The sequence below is a fragment of the Cadophora gregata genome (genome assembly GCF_030347475.1).
Source record: "Cadophora gregata isolate MNR1 chromosome Unknown scaffold_5, whole genome shotgun sequence".
NCBI lineage: Eukaryota > Fungi > Ascomycota > Leotiomycetes > Helotiales > Ploettnerulaceae > Cadophora > Cadophora gregata.
In genome coordinates, this window is record NW_026695928.1 from 1,443,036 (window position 1) to 1,454,955 (window position 11,920).

The following is an 11,920-nucleotide window of genomic DNA, read 5'->3' on the forward strand; positions in this document are numbered from 1 at the left end:
GATTGTGATTGGCCAAGTCGCTAGCTCGCTTAACTTTCGCTAAGGTCAAAAGAAAAAGGGGCAACAACACTGGACCGTAAATCCTGATCTACTGGTCTGGGGTGGCGCAGGGTAGTTTTACTATGGAAATCAGTGCAGTTCTGGTGTCTGCAACGATCAATAACTCCATTGATATTAGACATCATTACCTCTTCCTTACCTGAAAAGGACATCTATTTGAATAATCAACAGCTGGTTGCTTATGATTTGCTTTTACGATTATTTTTCTTCCACATTTGTACCAGAGGATGTGCTCCACAAGGCTCGATGACTTGGGAACTACGCCGACTTGATTTTGGTTTTGTTTCGCTTAATTACGCAGAAAAAACATAGGCTTCTTGACGCGCTTTGACCAACTTGGAAAAAGTAGTCTAAATATTGAATGTGTATCAACTACTAATCACGCTCGACAGCATGCTTTGACTTGCTCTACGACGACGTCTCGGCCGATGATACTTCACCAAGTACATATGCTGTGTACTACTTGGGTGAGCTTAAAAGCTCAAGAAACTTGCTTTAAGTCCAAGAATTCTCTACTCGCCTTCAATTTTCGCATATGCGTTATAAAGCTTGGGTGACCGTGTCAACGATGGCAAGTCACATGAAAATACGATTTGGGTTATGGTACAAGAACAACTTCAACGCCTTCATGTATGGTCCAGCGCAAAAGAACGGGCGACTGGAAACGATTTACCGTACACTAGCTGAGTTATACAAATTAGCATTTCTCCGGCTTTTCCAGACACCTACTCGTCAATAACAGTGTTCATGAAGGCAGGTGACCAGAAAGAGTGAAATAATTGCAATGTCACATAGTGTGCTGACTACTCCTTGTTTGGCTAATGAGGAGTCTCTACGACCACGAAGAACGCGCACACTGTAATTGGCCAGGTTTTGATCTTCATCTTGCTAGCATCCCCTATACTGACTATCGATGAGTATATGTGACCATTAAGGGTATGAGAGTTTAGGTAACTCGGACCTTTCATGTTCAATATAAAGTGAAACATAGACCTTCTACCTACTTTCGGAACACTCGGAGAAGGGAAAGGGGAGAGGGAGACCTACCTTGGAGGGAGACCTACCTTGGAGGGAGACCTACCTTGGAGAGAGACGGAGGAGGGAGATAAAGGAGGGAGATAGAAGAGGGAGACAGAAGAGGGAGACGGAGGGAAGGAAATAAGAGGGAAAATTAACTTTATTAGTCAGAAAATTTATTAAAATACAGACAGTAACTTTATTTTCCCTCAAATTACAGGTAATGTCTGCATTTTCACTCTGTATCCTCAAAAATCGATCAGAATCAGAGAATCCAGCTGAGAAAAATGCAGACAATTGACTAAAATGCAGACAGAAAATCCGTCCAAAATGCCTGTTTACAGACAGTGTCTGTAGGAAGTGCAGATAGTGTCTGTATTAAAACCCCCGTAGGGCTAATTAATAACATCAAAAAGGACGAGCCTAAGCGGCGCAAATAACAGGAGGCTTGCTCATATCGATTCTCGGGAGAAATATGAAAGAGTCACCTAGAAAAATATTGACAGTCCCCAGACGGTGACTTAACTGTCGACTGCGCAACAACTGTAGGTATAATAGTGTACTCAGTCCCGCGCTCCCCTCTATGGTATGTCACAGCAAGCGCGAGTCACATGATCTTGCAAGGATCGCCAAAAATCGCCGACTTCGAAGCTCCTGTCCAGACAGCGACGATGACAACCAGCAACACAATGACTGTCACAATGCTCCGCAGATTCCTGATGCCATCGGTACGGATGCCATTATCTGCATCGACACCGAAATCAAACCCATCACCCTCCCTCGTTCGCCACTTCTCCGCTACTCCTTCCCCATTCGCAACTTACAACCAAGTCGTAAAGGTACAGTCCAATTGAATAGAACCTTGAAATTTCGACCATTGCAATGAGCTGATCAAGAACCAGGGCTGCCGCGTCGCCCAGCGAGCACGAAAAGCTGTCTCTCCAGCTCTCCGCGACGTCAAGGCTCCCGAACTCAAAGGTGTCTGCATCAAAGTCGGCATCACCAAGCCCAAGAAACCCAATTCCGCAGAACGAAAGACGGCAAGAGTAAGGCTTAGCACAGGCAGGGTTGTGACGTGTTATATTCCTGGGGAGGGTCATAATGTGCAGCAGCATTCGGTGGTATTGGTTAGAGGGGGCAGAAGTCAGGATTGTCCTGGTGTGAGGTATCATTTGGTTAGAGGGGCTATGGATTTGGTACGTTATTTTCTCGAATGGTGTCTAAATGGGACAATATTAGTACCTGGAAGCTAAATAGGGCTAATAATTGTGCTTAGGGTGGTGTTGGGAATAGAGTGACAAGTCGATCAAAGTATGGGACGAAGAAGCCGAAAACGACAACATAGAACTGCATAAAAATTGATTCTGGGAGGGGTATATGGCACGTTCTTAGATTCGGAGATGCATTGATGGCGTTGGGAATTGGTCGACTAGCTCTGTATATCTATGCACTGTACAAAAGGAAGAAATGACTAGAACGAAGAGCAGAAGCCATCGTTCGGGTGTCTAATGATGACAGCTGGACTCTTCTATCCTTGTACCATGCCTGTTCGCCTCATCTTCTCTGCTCTGTAACTTCTCATGATCTCACGAACACGTCCAGCCAAAGTGAACATCTATACCTGGAGCTCGGTTGCAGAAATTCCGGCCCTCAGATCAGAAGAAATATTAAAATGACAGTGAAAAGTGAGTAAATAGAAACTTCACAATCTGACAGTTAATCAAAGTGTCTATTCGTGCCGTTCCCAATCCAGCGTTTCCCAGTCCCTGAGCTGTCCAAACCGAGAACTATGTACACGCGATCTTAGGGACTTAATTCGTACACAGTACACAGTAACGCCGCCTTTCCTAACCATGCCTGGTAGATCAAATTTTTTTTGTCATCACTGGATATCATACATTGATGCTGCACTAATCTTGTTGGTTCTCATATCCTTCCGGCTTCTCCATACCATTGATGTCGAAAAATCGAGAAGTACCTGCGAGCATTCGTTAGTTGAATCCACGTGCGAGGGCTAGAAAACTTACAAGAATATCCTTTCCAGTCAAAGTTGTCCTTGGGATTGCAGTGACACTTTAAGTCAAGTCTCACCTTCTCCCCAGTAGGACAGTGAGTAAATGGAACATGGTAGTACGCAATGTCGTTGAAGAAGTGGATCTCATCCTTGTTCAATAGAAGACCAGCAGCAATCGAATGAACTGGCGCATCACCCCAGCGTTCGTAAAAGAATCCACCATCTTGGTCAAGAGTCTCGAAGTAATCTATGTAAGCCTGGGAGCGGAGCCAGTTGAGGTTCCCAACTTCAAAATTGGACCACTAATCTCGAGTTAGTCCCAAACGATGAAACATAATCAGATTGCACCTACCATGTGACAGTGGTTGTATGAGTCTCCGCCATCGTCACTCAAGAATCCCATAGAGTTATCCTGGGAGATGTGCTCAGGATGAGCCTTCATGAACTTCTTGGTACTATCCCATAAGGTAGGGATAGTCTCGACGTATTCGTACAAACTCAGAACGAAGCTGTACTTCTTCTTGTTGGTCTCCATGAACTTGAAAACATCATAGTTAATGTCACAGTATAGCTCAATGCTTGGCTCAACTCTCCAGTAGTATTCGTAGTTAAGCATCAGTGGTTGACGGAAGAAGAAGCCAGACTCGAATCTGCACATATGACGATAACTGATGGAATCTCCATAAATTATCTTCTTTGCAGCCATGTCTTCTCGAACCTTTCGAGCTTTTTCCTGATCGATATGCTCTGGGAATGACCAATGTTCCCTTGGAATCTCCCCGTAATGGGTTTTGCCTGAAACAAGGGAGGAGGTAACTTTCTTGAAAGTAGCGTCAAACGGTTTATCGTTGAGGAAGACCCAGTCGTAGTGGTACTTGCGGTTGAACCTGTCTTCAACTTGGCGGATAGATCGTGCAATTTCCCATATGTCAGAGTTTCGTGCCAATGTGACGAATGTCGCATTTGCCCTTGGTCCATTTGCGGTAGCTTCTGGAAGACCTTCCGGAACATTGGGCGTTATTCCAGTTGCAGCGGGGGCTGCAGCAGCAGCACTTCCCGAGACTCCGGCTTTCGTTGGAACGTTGTTCCATCCTTTCCCGGCACCATTAAGAATCTCGTTCGTAGACGGTAATCGTTGAGTCGAAGAAGAAGATATGAAGTAGATGACAGCAAGCCCCTAGGAGTAGGTTAGCATTTCATTTCAAACATAGGGACGATGACAAAAGTAGTGGCAGAAAGCATACAAAGAAGGCGAAGAGAATATATCTCAAGTATCTGGCGGACCCTGTGGCCATAGTGGTAGAAGATCAAAGTCCGGATGAAGAGGAAACCGTAATCCTCGTTTCGTAACCAAGAAAGAGCCAGAAGTTTGACCCCAATTCTGGCTGTGAACAATTAAATATCCCAAAGCGGAGTAGAGAAGGAACGACAATGGGCCCCCAGATGTGCAGAAGGAAGAAGAGGGTCAGATGCGCGAAAAAGGATCGAGGACGCGCAAGCAAAAAGGAGGTAGAAATTCACCCTTGATAGATTCGAGGTGAGGCCAGCAAGCACAAGCAGAGCAGAGCAGGGCTGGCCTCGTATTCAGCCTAGTTGCAATTACTGCAGGGGGGCGATGGTCGTCCAGCGTCTAACCTGATCGAGTAGAGCCTCAAATCTGCTTGACCTTGACCTTGACCCTCGCTTCCCCACCAAGACAGTGCAGAGTGCATCACCACCTCAGTTGAACCTCCACAACATCTCTTCAATCAATTTTTTGACACCAATAAGCTCCAACATCTCTCCCCTTTCGGGACAGCTCACTCGAGCTAAGCCTCTCTGCCCAGCGTGGCAGCTGCTCTTGGGTTATACCAAACTATATTTTCAAGTCAACACCAGTTCACTTCCAGACAGAAACGAACACCCGACTACTGCCTACCTGCCAATCCTCCCCCCTTCAAGTTTGTTTCACCAAACACTTCCAAACTAATTTTCACCAAGCTGACTTCTGGTATGACATGCAGGCCTTCCACTTCTTTATGCGCTGACTTTGCTTCCTTGATGGGCGCCATTCAAATCTAATCCAACTTCCACAAAAAAAAGACAAAAGCAGTCATGTCGTTCTTCGGATTCGACACTGCACTCCCCCGCGATCGCGGTCACAATCCTTCTGCGCCTGGCTTCTCTCAAGCTGCAGATCCCTTCGCTGGCTTGTCGCGAAAAGAAGACGATGATGACGCGTGAGTTGGAAAACAGCCCTCCCCCCGCCACCTTTAGCATACTCATCACACGCATCTGCAGACTCGACTTCGAGGATACCTACGATGGTCTAGGCGATCAATTGGATGAGACGGACGATGCATTCAACGACGATACCTTTGGTGGTGGATCAGCGGCAGCTACCAAGAAGCCGGTGGGCAAGGACTTCGACTTCTTCGGCCAGACTGCAAAGGTCTCAGATGCTATCAGTGAGGAACAAGCCCGATTCAGTAGGCAACAGCCAATATCGAAGGTTACTCAAAGCACTTCAACCTATGCACAAGCTCAAGCTAGACCTGCCAGAACTGGCTACGAGCGCTACAATGAGCCTGACTATATTCCAGACATGCAGGTTGATGCAAACTTGTGGGGTGTTGCACCGAAGCGGTCGGCTCCTGCACCAGCTCAAGAGATGCCTGCAACTCCAGGCTTTCCCACTAGTGGCCGAAAGATGATGAGCTTGGAGGAAGTAGAGGCAGCTATGAGAGCCCAAGCCAAGAAGCCAGCACAAGCCCAAGTCCCTGTACAGCAACAACCTCAACAATATCAACCAACTCCTCCTCCGCATCAGCAGCATCAATATGCCCAGCCACCTCACCAATATCAGCACTATCCTCCTCAACAGCAACCTCAGTTCCCTGTTCAGGCTGGTCCACAACAATCTGAGACTGGCCCAGCTCCATCTGGTCAACCAGTTCATATTTTGCAGAGATCACAACAGCCTGGCCAACCACCAGCGCAGCAACGCCCACCACAACAGCCCACACAGATCTTGCAAAATCCAAACAGATACTCAGCCGAGCAACAAAGACCTGCCCCTGTTGGTCAACATCCTGGTCACCAGTCACGCCCCTCGGGTTCGCGCCACATCATCACCCATCCTCAGCAGATTGCCCACCTTTCAGAGGAGGAGAAGTCTGCTTTCCTTATGGAAGAGGCAAAGAGAGCAAAGCGTAATCACAAGATCTTCATGCTATCCAAGGATAATGGCTTGATGACCCCACAGGACAAGAACTTCATTACCCGCATTCAGTTGCAACAGCTTGTGACCGCTACCGGCAATCCAAATGAGCACGGAACTGATACTGGTCTGTCAGAGGATTTCTACTACCAGGTTCATAATCAAATTCGAGGAGGACCGCGTCAACACCCGGGCCAACCACTCAGCAACTTTGCACAGACCTACTTGTTCCAAACAGGTGGTCGTCATGGTGGCATGCGACGACAGGCTCGAGGAGGTGACAATCACATGCAGCGAATGGAGCAACAAGTTCAACGTGCTGTGGAGGCTGCGAAGAATAAGCCAAAGAACAAGCAGTTGGTTATTGAGGGTAGTTTGGGCAAGATCTCTTTTAGCAACGCAAAGACGCCAAAGCCTTTGCTCAACATCAAGCGCAATGACAGCGGAGCTGATGTCAACAGACCTGGCAGCGCCGCTCGTGATCGCAAGGCTCATCTCGCAGGAGTCAGTGGAAGCGACAGGAAGACTGTTTTAACTGATATCGAGAATGTTTACAATACTCTGATGAAGATGGAGGACCATGATCGCCACATACCTCCCGCTCTCAACGAGGATATCAACCCAGAGCTCGTCGGACTCCACATGGACTGGCGGGAGAAGGCGCAAAAGCTCAATCAGCAACTTTGGCATCAGTTGAAAGTCCACGAACCTATCGGTGCTACGACTACTCATCCTTTCATTGCTTTCTTGTCTTTCGCCAAGGGCCAAAAGGCCATTCCTAGAGTATTCCGCCACATTTCTCAGGAGCAGCGGACGACTATACTCACCATGATTGTAATCCATCTCGATCAACTCGATGTTATTCGAAACGCATTGCTTCTCCCCGGAGAGACACAATTGAATGCTACGGTTCGTGAGAGCGTCGAAGTTTTTTCGCTGGCTGTCATGCCATCTCTTTTCGGGTATCTCAATGAAGCGGGATTGGATATCGTCACTGGTGTCTTGGGACTTATTCTCAACATTAACATTGACATGGTTGCTCGGACTAGAATTGGAGTCAGCATGCTGACCATGATTTTGAGTCGAGCTGAGCTTATTAAGCAAGGCGCAAGTGTTGATGAGCAGGAGTGGCAGGAATGGTAAGCTGCTCCAACGAACGAACTCGTGCTATTATGCTGACTTTCTGCAGGGTGAACAAGTACAATGGATTCTTCGACGCTCTTGAGCCAACCTTGCCAAACATCTTCCCCGGAACTGTCAATACTGGTGAAGATGTTTATGTCTGGCAGTTCCTGGCCGCCATTGGCATTGGGGCGAGCCCTGAGCAGCAACAGCGTCTTGTCATGGCTGTTAAAGATCGTGTCATGGAAACTGTCAGCCTTGCTAAGACTCTTCCGCCCGCAATGTCGAGCCAGCGATTGGCCAACGTCAACCTCTTCATGCGTTCGATTGGATTGGATGTTGAGCTACTGGCATGATAGGAACGATACGACGTGTTTATTTACATTTACCAACAACAAATCTTCTTTTTTAGACGACATTTGAAAGATCGAAAGGAAAGCGCAGCCCTGTGGTATTTGATTAAGATGCCATTTGCTTTCTGCATCAGCGTTGCCCTGTTTCTACGTAGCGATTACTGCATACGGTCCGGATGAGACTGAAGCTTATGAATGGGATGGAGTGGAATGAAGCAAGAATGAGCGAGCTTATGGTTTGAGAAATGCAAACATATTTATGGTCTGGTTCGTCCCGGGGGTCGGTTGGTCGGGCTTTACATGCTGTCGTCCGGTTGGATGGCACCGTCTTGATATCTGACAAGATGGAAGCGAATAGGAAATGTCCTAAAATAGAATACGAAAGTTGATGAATTCAAGGAGCCCATTTGGAGAGGTGTCGCGAAACTCTTCTACCCACGCGCCTTGTGCGGGAGTCACCATTCGGCTAGGCTTGATTACTTCAAAAAAGGGCGAGTACAGGCCAGTCTTTACTGGCGGTACTGATGCCCAACGCCGAGTTGGGTGACCATGAGCCCGTGCAAATACTTCATTGTGTACTGAAACATTTCGCTAGGAATGTACCCATGGTAGAGTTCCATACTTTGTCAAATCGGAAGGGCATTTTAAGGCATAAAATGATGCCTGAAACCCTTGTGGCAACAGAATCTGTGAACTCTCCATCGCAAGCCAGGGTTGATTTCTTCGTCCCCGCAGATTAAAGCTTGTCTTTTCATATCCTCATATCCTCATTTCATCGTACTCATCAAGCTATATTGTTGTTATTCTCACTTTCTAACAAGTATTCAACATGCTAGTCAATGCTGCCTTTTCCGCAGTGGTCACCGTCAGCTTGTAGACGGACTTGACTTTGGTGTACATCTTAGCGTATGTGCAGTAATAGGAAGCTACATCGCAATTAGCTCTTGTATGAGGGCTCGCTCATCCGGAAAAAGGCTTTGGGCACTTACTCAACGGGGGCTTCCAGTCCTCGGGTCCAGAGTCACTCTTGGCTTGATTGACGTTATCAGTCACAGCGAGGAGTTGAGGGTTGGTGAGATCGTTGGCGAATGCTTGTCTCTGAGCTGTGGTCCATGCAGCTGCACCGCTTTTCCAGGCATTGCTCAGAGGTACCATGTGGTCAATATCGACGTCTGATGCAGCAGTCCACTACAAAAGCAGCCAATTAGTCACTACTTCATTTGCCGTGAAGTTTTGGCTTACCGTTGCCCCGTCATATGGTGAGTACCATGAGCCAGAAGTAGAAGCACATGCACTGTCTGTAACAACATTGGTACCATCACGCTTGAGGACAGTCTCCCTGGTGTTGCAGGTTCCGGAAACGGTGATCCAAGTAGGAAAGAGATCGCGTGAATACCCAGTCTTGCCAACAATTAGCTTGAAATCTAACACGAACGGCACAACAGATTCGGGTAACGCCAGCAATCAGGGAGTATTGAATATCATTCGGGAAGAAAAGCTTACTTGTGGACCCTGGGCAGCCACAGTGAGTCCTGCCAAAGCAGACTTTGCCTCAGCGGTAGAAGGGATCCCTGGCGGAGTTCGCTTCTCAATGGGAGCGGCAAGAGCACAGGTAGAAAGCAGTAATGCGCTAAGGAGCGAGACTGAAAGCATCTTGGGCGGCGGGTCCAATGGGACTGAGTTGAGCTGGAGGTCCTTAAGGTACTGAGAGACGAAGGTATATACTTGTGGAAGGCAGCAACCGTCTTATATCTCATTGCGTCTACCTCTCTATCCAGAGCTCTAGTTACCACACTTCAGACCACCTCCCCACCTCTCAGTACCGTCCACAGCTTTCGATAAGGAAAGATCGCCCTTGCCTATCTCCCTAAGCTTCTGATGGCCAACAATCGATCTTCCCCTTTGCACGCCTATCCTGCTACCCTAGATATTCAGTTTCAACCTTCCACATCCAGCGCGTCTCCGACGAATAGACTTTCCCACTGACCTTCTCCGGCTCCTCATGGGATTTAGGCTTACACTGTACCCGTGGGCAAAACCAGGGCTCTCAGGGCAGACACCAGCGATATCGAATCGCGTAGGCACATGGAAAGCCACAACTCGAACTTGCATCCTTGGCTCGTTCTTACCTTCTTCTTTTGGGAAGAAGCAAGGTGTGGAGGCCAGGACGGCGGCGGGGCCCGAAGTATACATGGCATGGGATGTCTTTCAGTAAGATAGTTGGAGGCTGGGCGATGGGATATCGCCCAATTGATTGCCCACATGCGGATAGCCTACATTGGGGAAATCGTCCTGTTTGCGGTAGTTGAGGAGTACCGAGACCCCTGAAATTTAGCGACGGCCAATCAGATGCGGCGTTACGGATTGGTGGGACTGCTTGAAGAGATCCATATCCGTGGACTGATTCTTTTGAATGGGATCCGACTTTTGCTAAACCTTAAATCATCCTCTCCTCTCCTGTCATCGGAAATCTGGTAATATCAAAACAAATGTCTGGGCAGGGAGGAGACGCTATTCAACATCATGGTTGGACGGGAATCAGTGATTGGAGGGAAGTGACTCCCGGCACACGGTCTAGGACTGCTGGTACGCTCAGAAGCAGATCGCCCTTCGCTCAGATGCATGGTGTCAAGTCGATGGCTTCGCCCATGGATTGATTGGGAAGTGATTCCGTTCCTCGACACTTGCACAAACCACAACCAGTTTGACAAACCACGCCAGGCGAGCTGTGTGTCGGGAAACATCCCAACGAGGCATCTCGTTATCGATGTCTCGAGAAGTCTTCGCAAGTCGGTGTTGACTTACGAGAAGCTACTAGTCCACACTTCATTCTATGCCTCCGTTTATCGCAGTTGCAATCTTGACACCCCAGCTATCGTCGGGCATGGACGGGGGAGTTTCGGCGTTTTGACATTTGTTTGCAAGTCCCGAGACTGCCGCTGACCGCTATCGACTGCTGGCGATGATAGCGTAGACTCTTGTTGACTCTGCCGAGCTTTGTACATGTGCTCAACTTGCTTTCTTATTTGTCATTACGTCCATCTTGGAAGATTGCTGGTATCTTTGCACTTGAGATATGTTTAAAACTTTCCTTCTAACCCCTACCTGCGCCTTACGTATTCATTTAGAGTGCAATATATATCTTGAACGAACAGCACCGCTCCTCGGCAACCTTCAAATGCAAAGCGTGCAATACGGCGTCATGTTGTTGTTGTTTTCTGAAACAGGACATAAGGAAATTGAGCGGGTAGTTCCTGCAGCTTCATCTCTTGCTTGCAACATTCCCTTGTACAGAAATCAATTCTTCTTCTGTATGTAATCATAGCATTTTCAAGTCGCATGAGCAAAAAGTCTCACCTGCCTGGAATCTCTTGATCGAAAGTCTTACATCAAGAGCTGTTGAAAAGACCGATAATATCCCTCGCCAGCAAGTCATTCAATCTCTGTACTATCCTTCCATAAGAGTGAAGATTTTGTCGCCATTCTTCACATACAAGTAGTTTGCCAGTATCTATTTCTACGAGGTTTCTTTGTTGAGGTTGGAAAATGGAGCCTCCTGGCCTCGCACCATGGCGGGCGTAACGTCGGAATTTTGGATTTGGCAACTGGGAAGGTCTGCTTGAACATGTGTCTACATCGACGAGTTGATTGACCAGCATATACTAAATTCAAGTGATCACTGGTTGCTGGCTGGTTTTTTTACTCAAAGTGACTTTATGCTTACCATGTGGCTTGTAGCCGTAGGGCTGAGCGATGCGATGCATTAGCCTGTATGTACATTGAGGAGTCTCGCTCAGACTTCAGCTCCTTAGAATCACAGCGGCGTCCGTTGGGGATGCTTGGCTGTCTGATATACTTCGTGCGACAATTGCAAGCCTGAATTAGTGGCCTATAACCTGCCGAAAACTTTCATGTCAAGGAATTCAAGGGCTGGCTGAGTAACATGCGCCAGCCAAGTTTATGGCTGATGTGAGGGCATCAACAACATCCGCGTTTTGTGTTTGCTTAGCCTTACAGCAGCCTCACGACTTTCGGTACGTGGGGTTTCTCCGTTACCCCTCACTGAATGCAGCCAAGATTTAGACGACGAAAACATGTAGCACATTGACCAATTCCTGAGGGCATCAGCAGTTTGCACGCACCAGTACTTCTGAG

The 11,920-nt window shown here is 47.7% G+C and overlaps 4 protein-coding genes across 4 annotated transcripts; 2 read left to right on the forward strand and 2 right to left on the reverse strand.

The window, feature by feature from the left end:
* The first annotated feature begins 1,620 nt into the window (after nt 1-1,620).
* ONS95_011246 (uncharacterized protein) lies at nt 1,621-2,794 on the forward strand. Its single transcript, XM_058504848.1, has 2 exons — nt 1,621-1,916; nt 1,980-2,794. Exons 1-2 carry the CDS (start codon nt 1,689-1,691, stop codon nt 2,328-2,330), a joined length of 579 nt encoding a protein of 192 aa, XP_058359404.1. The 5' UTR covers nt 1,621-1,688; the 3' UTR covers nt 2,331-2,794.
* KRE2 (alpha 1,2-mannosyltransferase 2.4.1) lies at nt 2,795-4,691 on the reverse strand. Its single transcript, XM_058504849.1, has 4 exons — nt 4,336-4,691; nt 3,444-4,268; nt 3,105-3,393; nt 2,795-3,055 (listed from the first exon to the last, which is right to left on the reverse strand). Exons 1-4 carry the CDS (start codon nt 4,384-4,386, stop codon nt 2,988-2,990), a joined length of 1,233 nt encoding a protein of 410 aa, XP_058359405.1. The 5' UTR covers nt 4,387-4,691; the 3' UTR covers nt 2,795-2,987.
* A 494-nt stretch (nt 4,692-5,185) lies between these two features.
* ONS95_011248 (uncharacterized protein) lies at nt 5,186-7,768 on the forward strand (the record flags this gene model as incomplete). Its single annotated transcript, XM_058504850.1, has 3 exons — nt 5,186-5,310; nt 5,372-7,429; nt 7,480-7,768. 3 exons carry the CDS (start codon nt 5,186-5,188, stop codon nt 7,766-7,768), a joined length of 2,472 nt encoding a protein of 823 aa, XP_058359406.1.
* Nucleotides 7,769-8,578: 810 nt separating this feature from the next.
* On the reverse strand, nt 8,579-9,418 carry ONS95_011249 (uncharacterized protein; the record flags this gene model as incomplete). The annotated part of the gene is made up of 4 exons (XM_058504851.1): nt 8,579-8,691; nt 8,755-8,953; nt 9,008-9,166; nt 9,269-9,418. 4 exons carry the CDS (start codon nt 9,416-9,418, stop codon nt 8,579-8,581), a joined length of 621 nt encoding a protein of 206 aa, XP_058359407.1.
* Nucleotides 9,419-11,920: the final 2,502 nt, after the last annotated feature.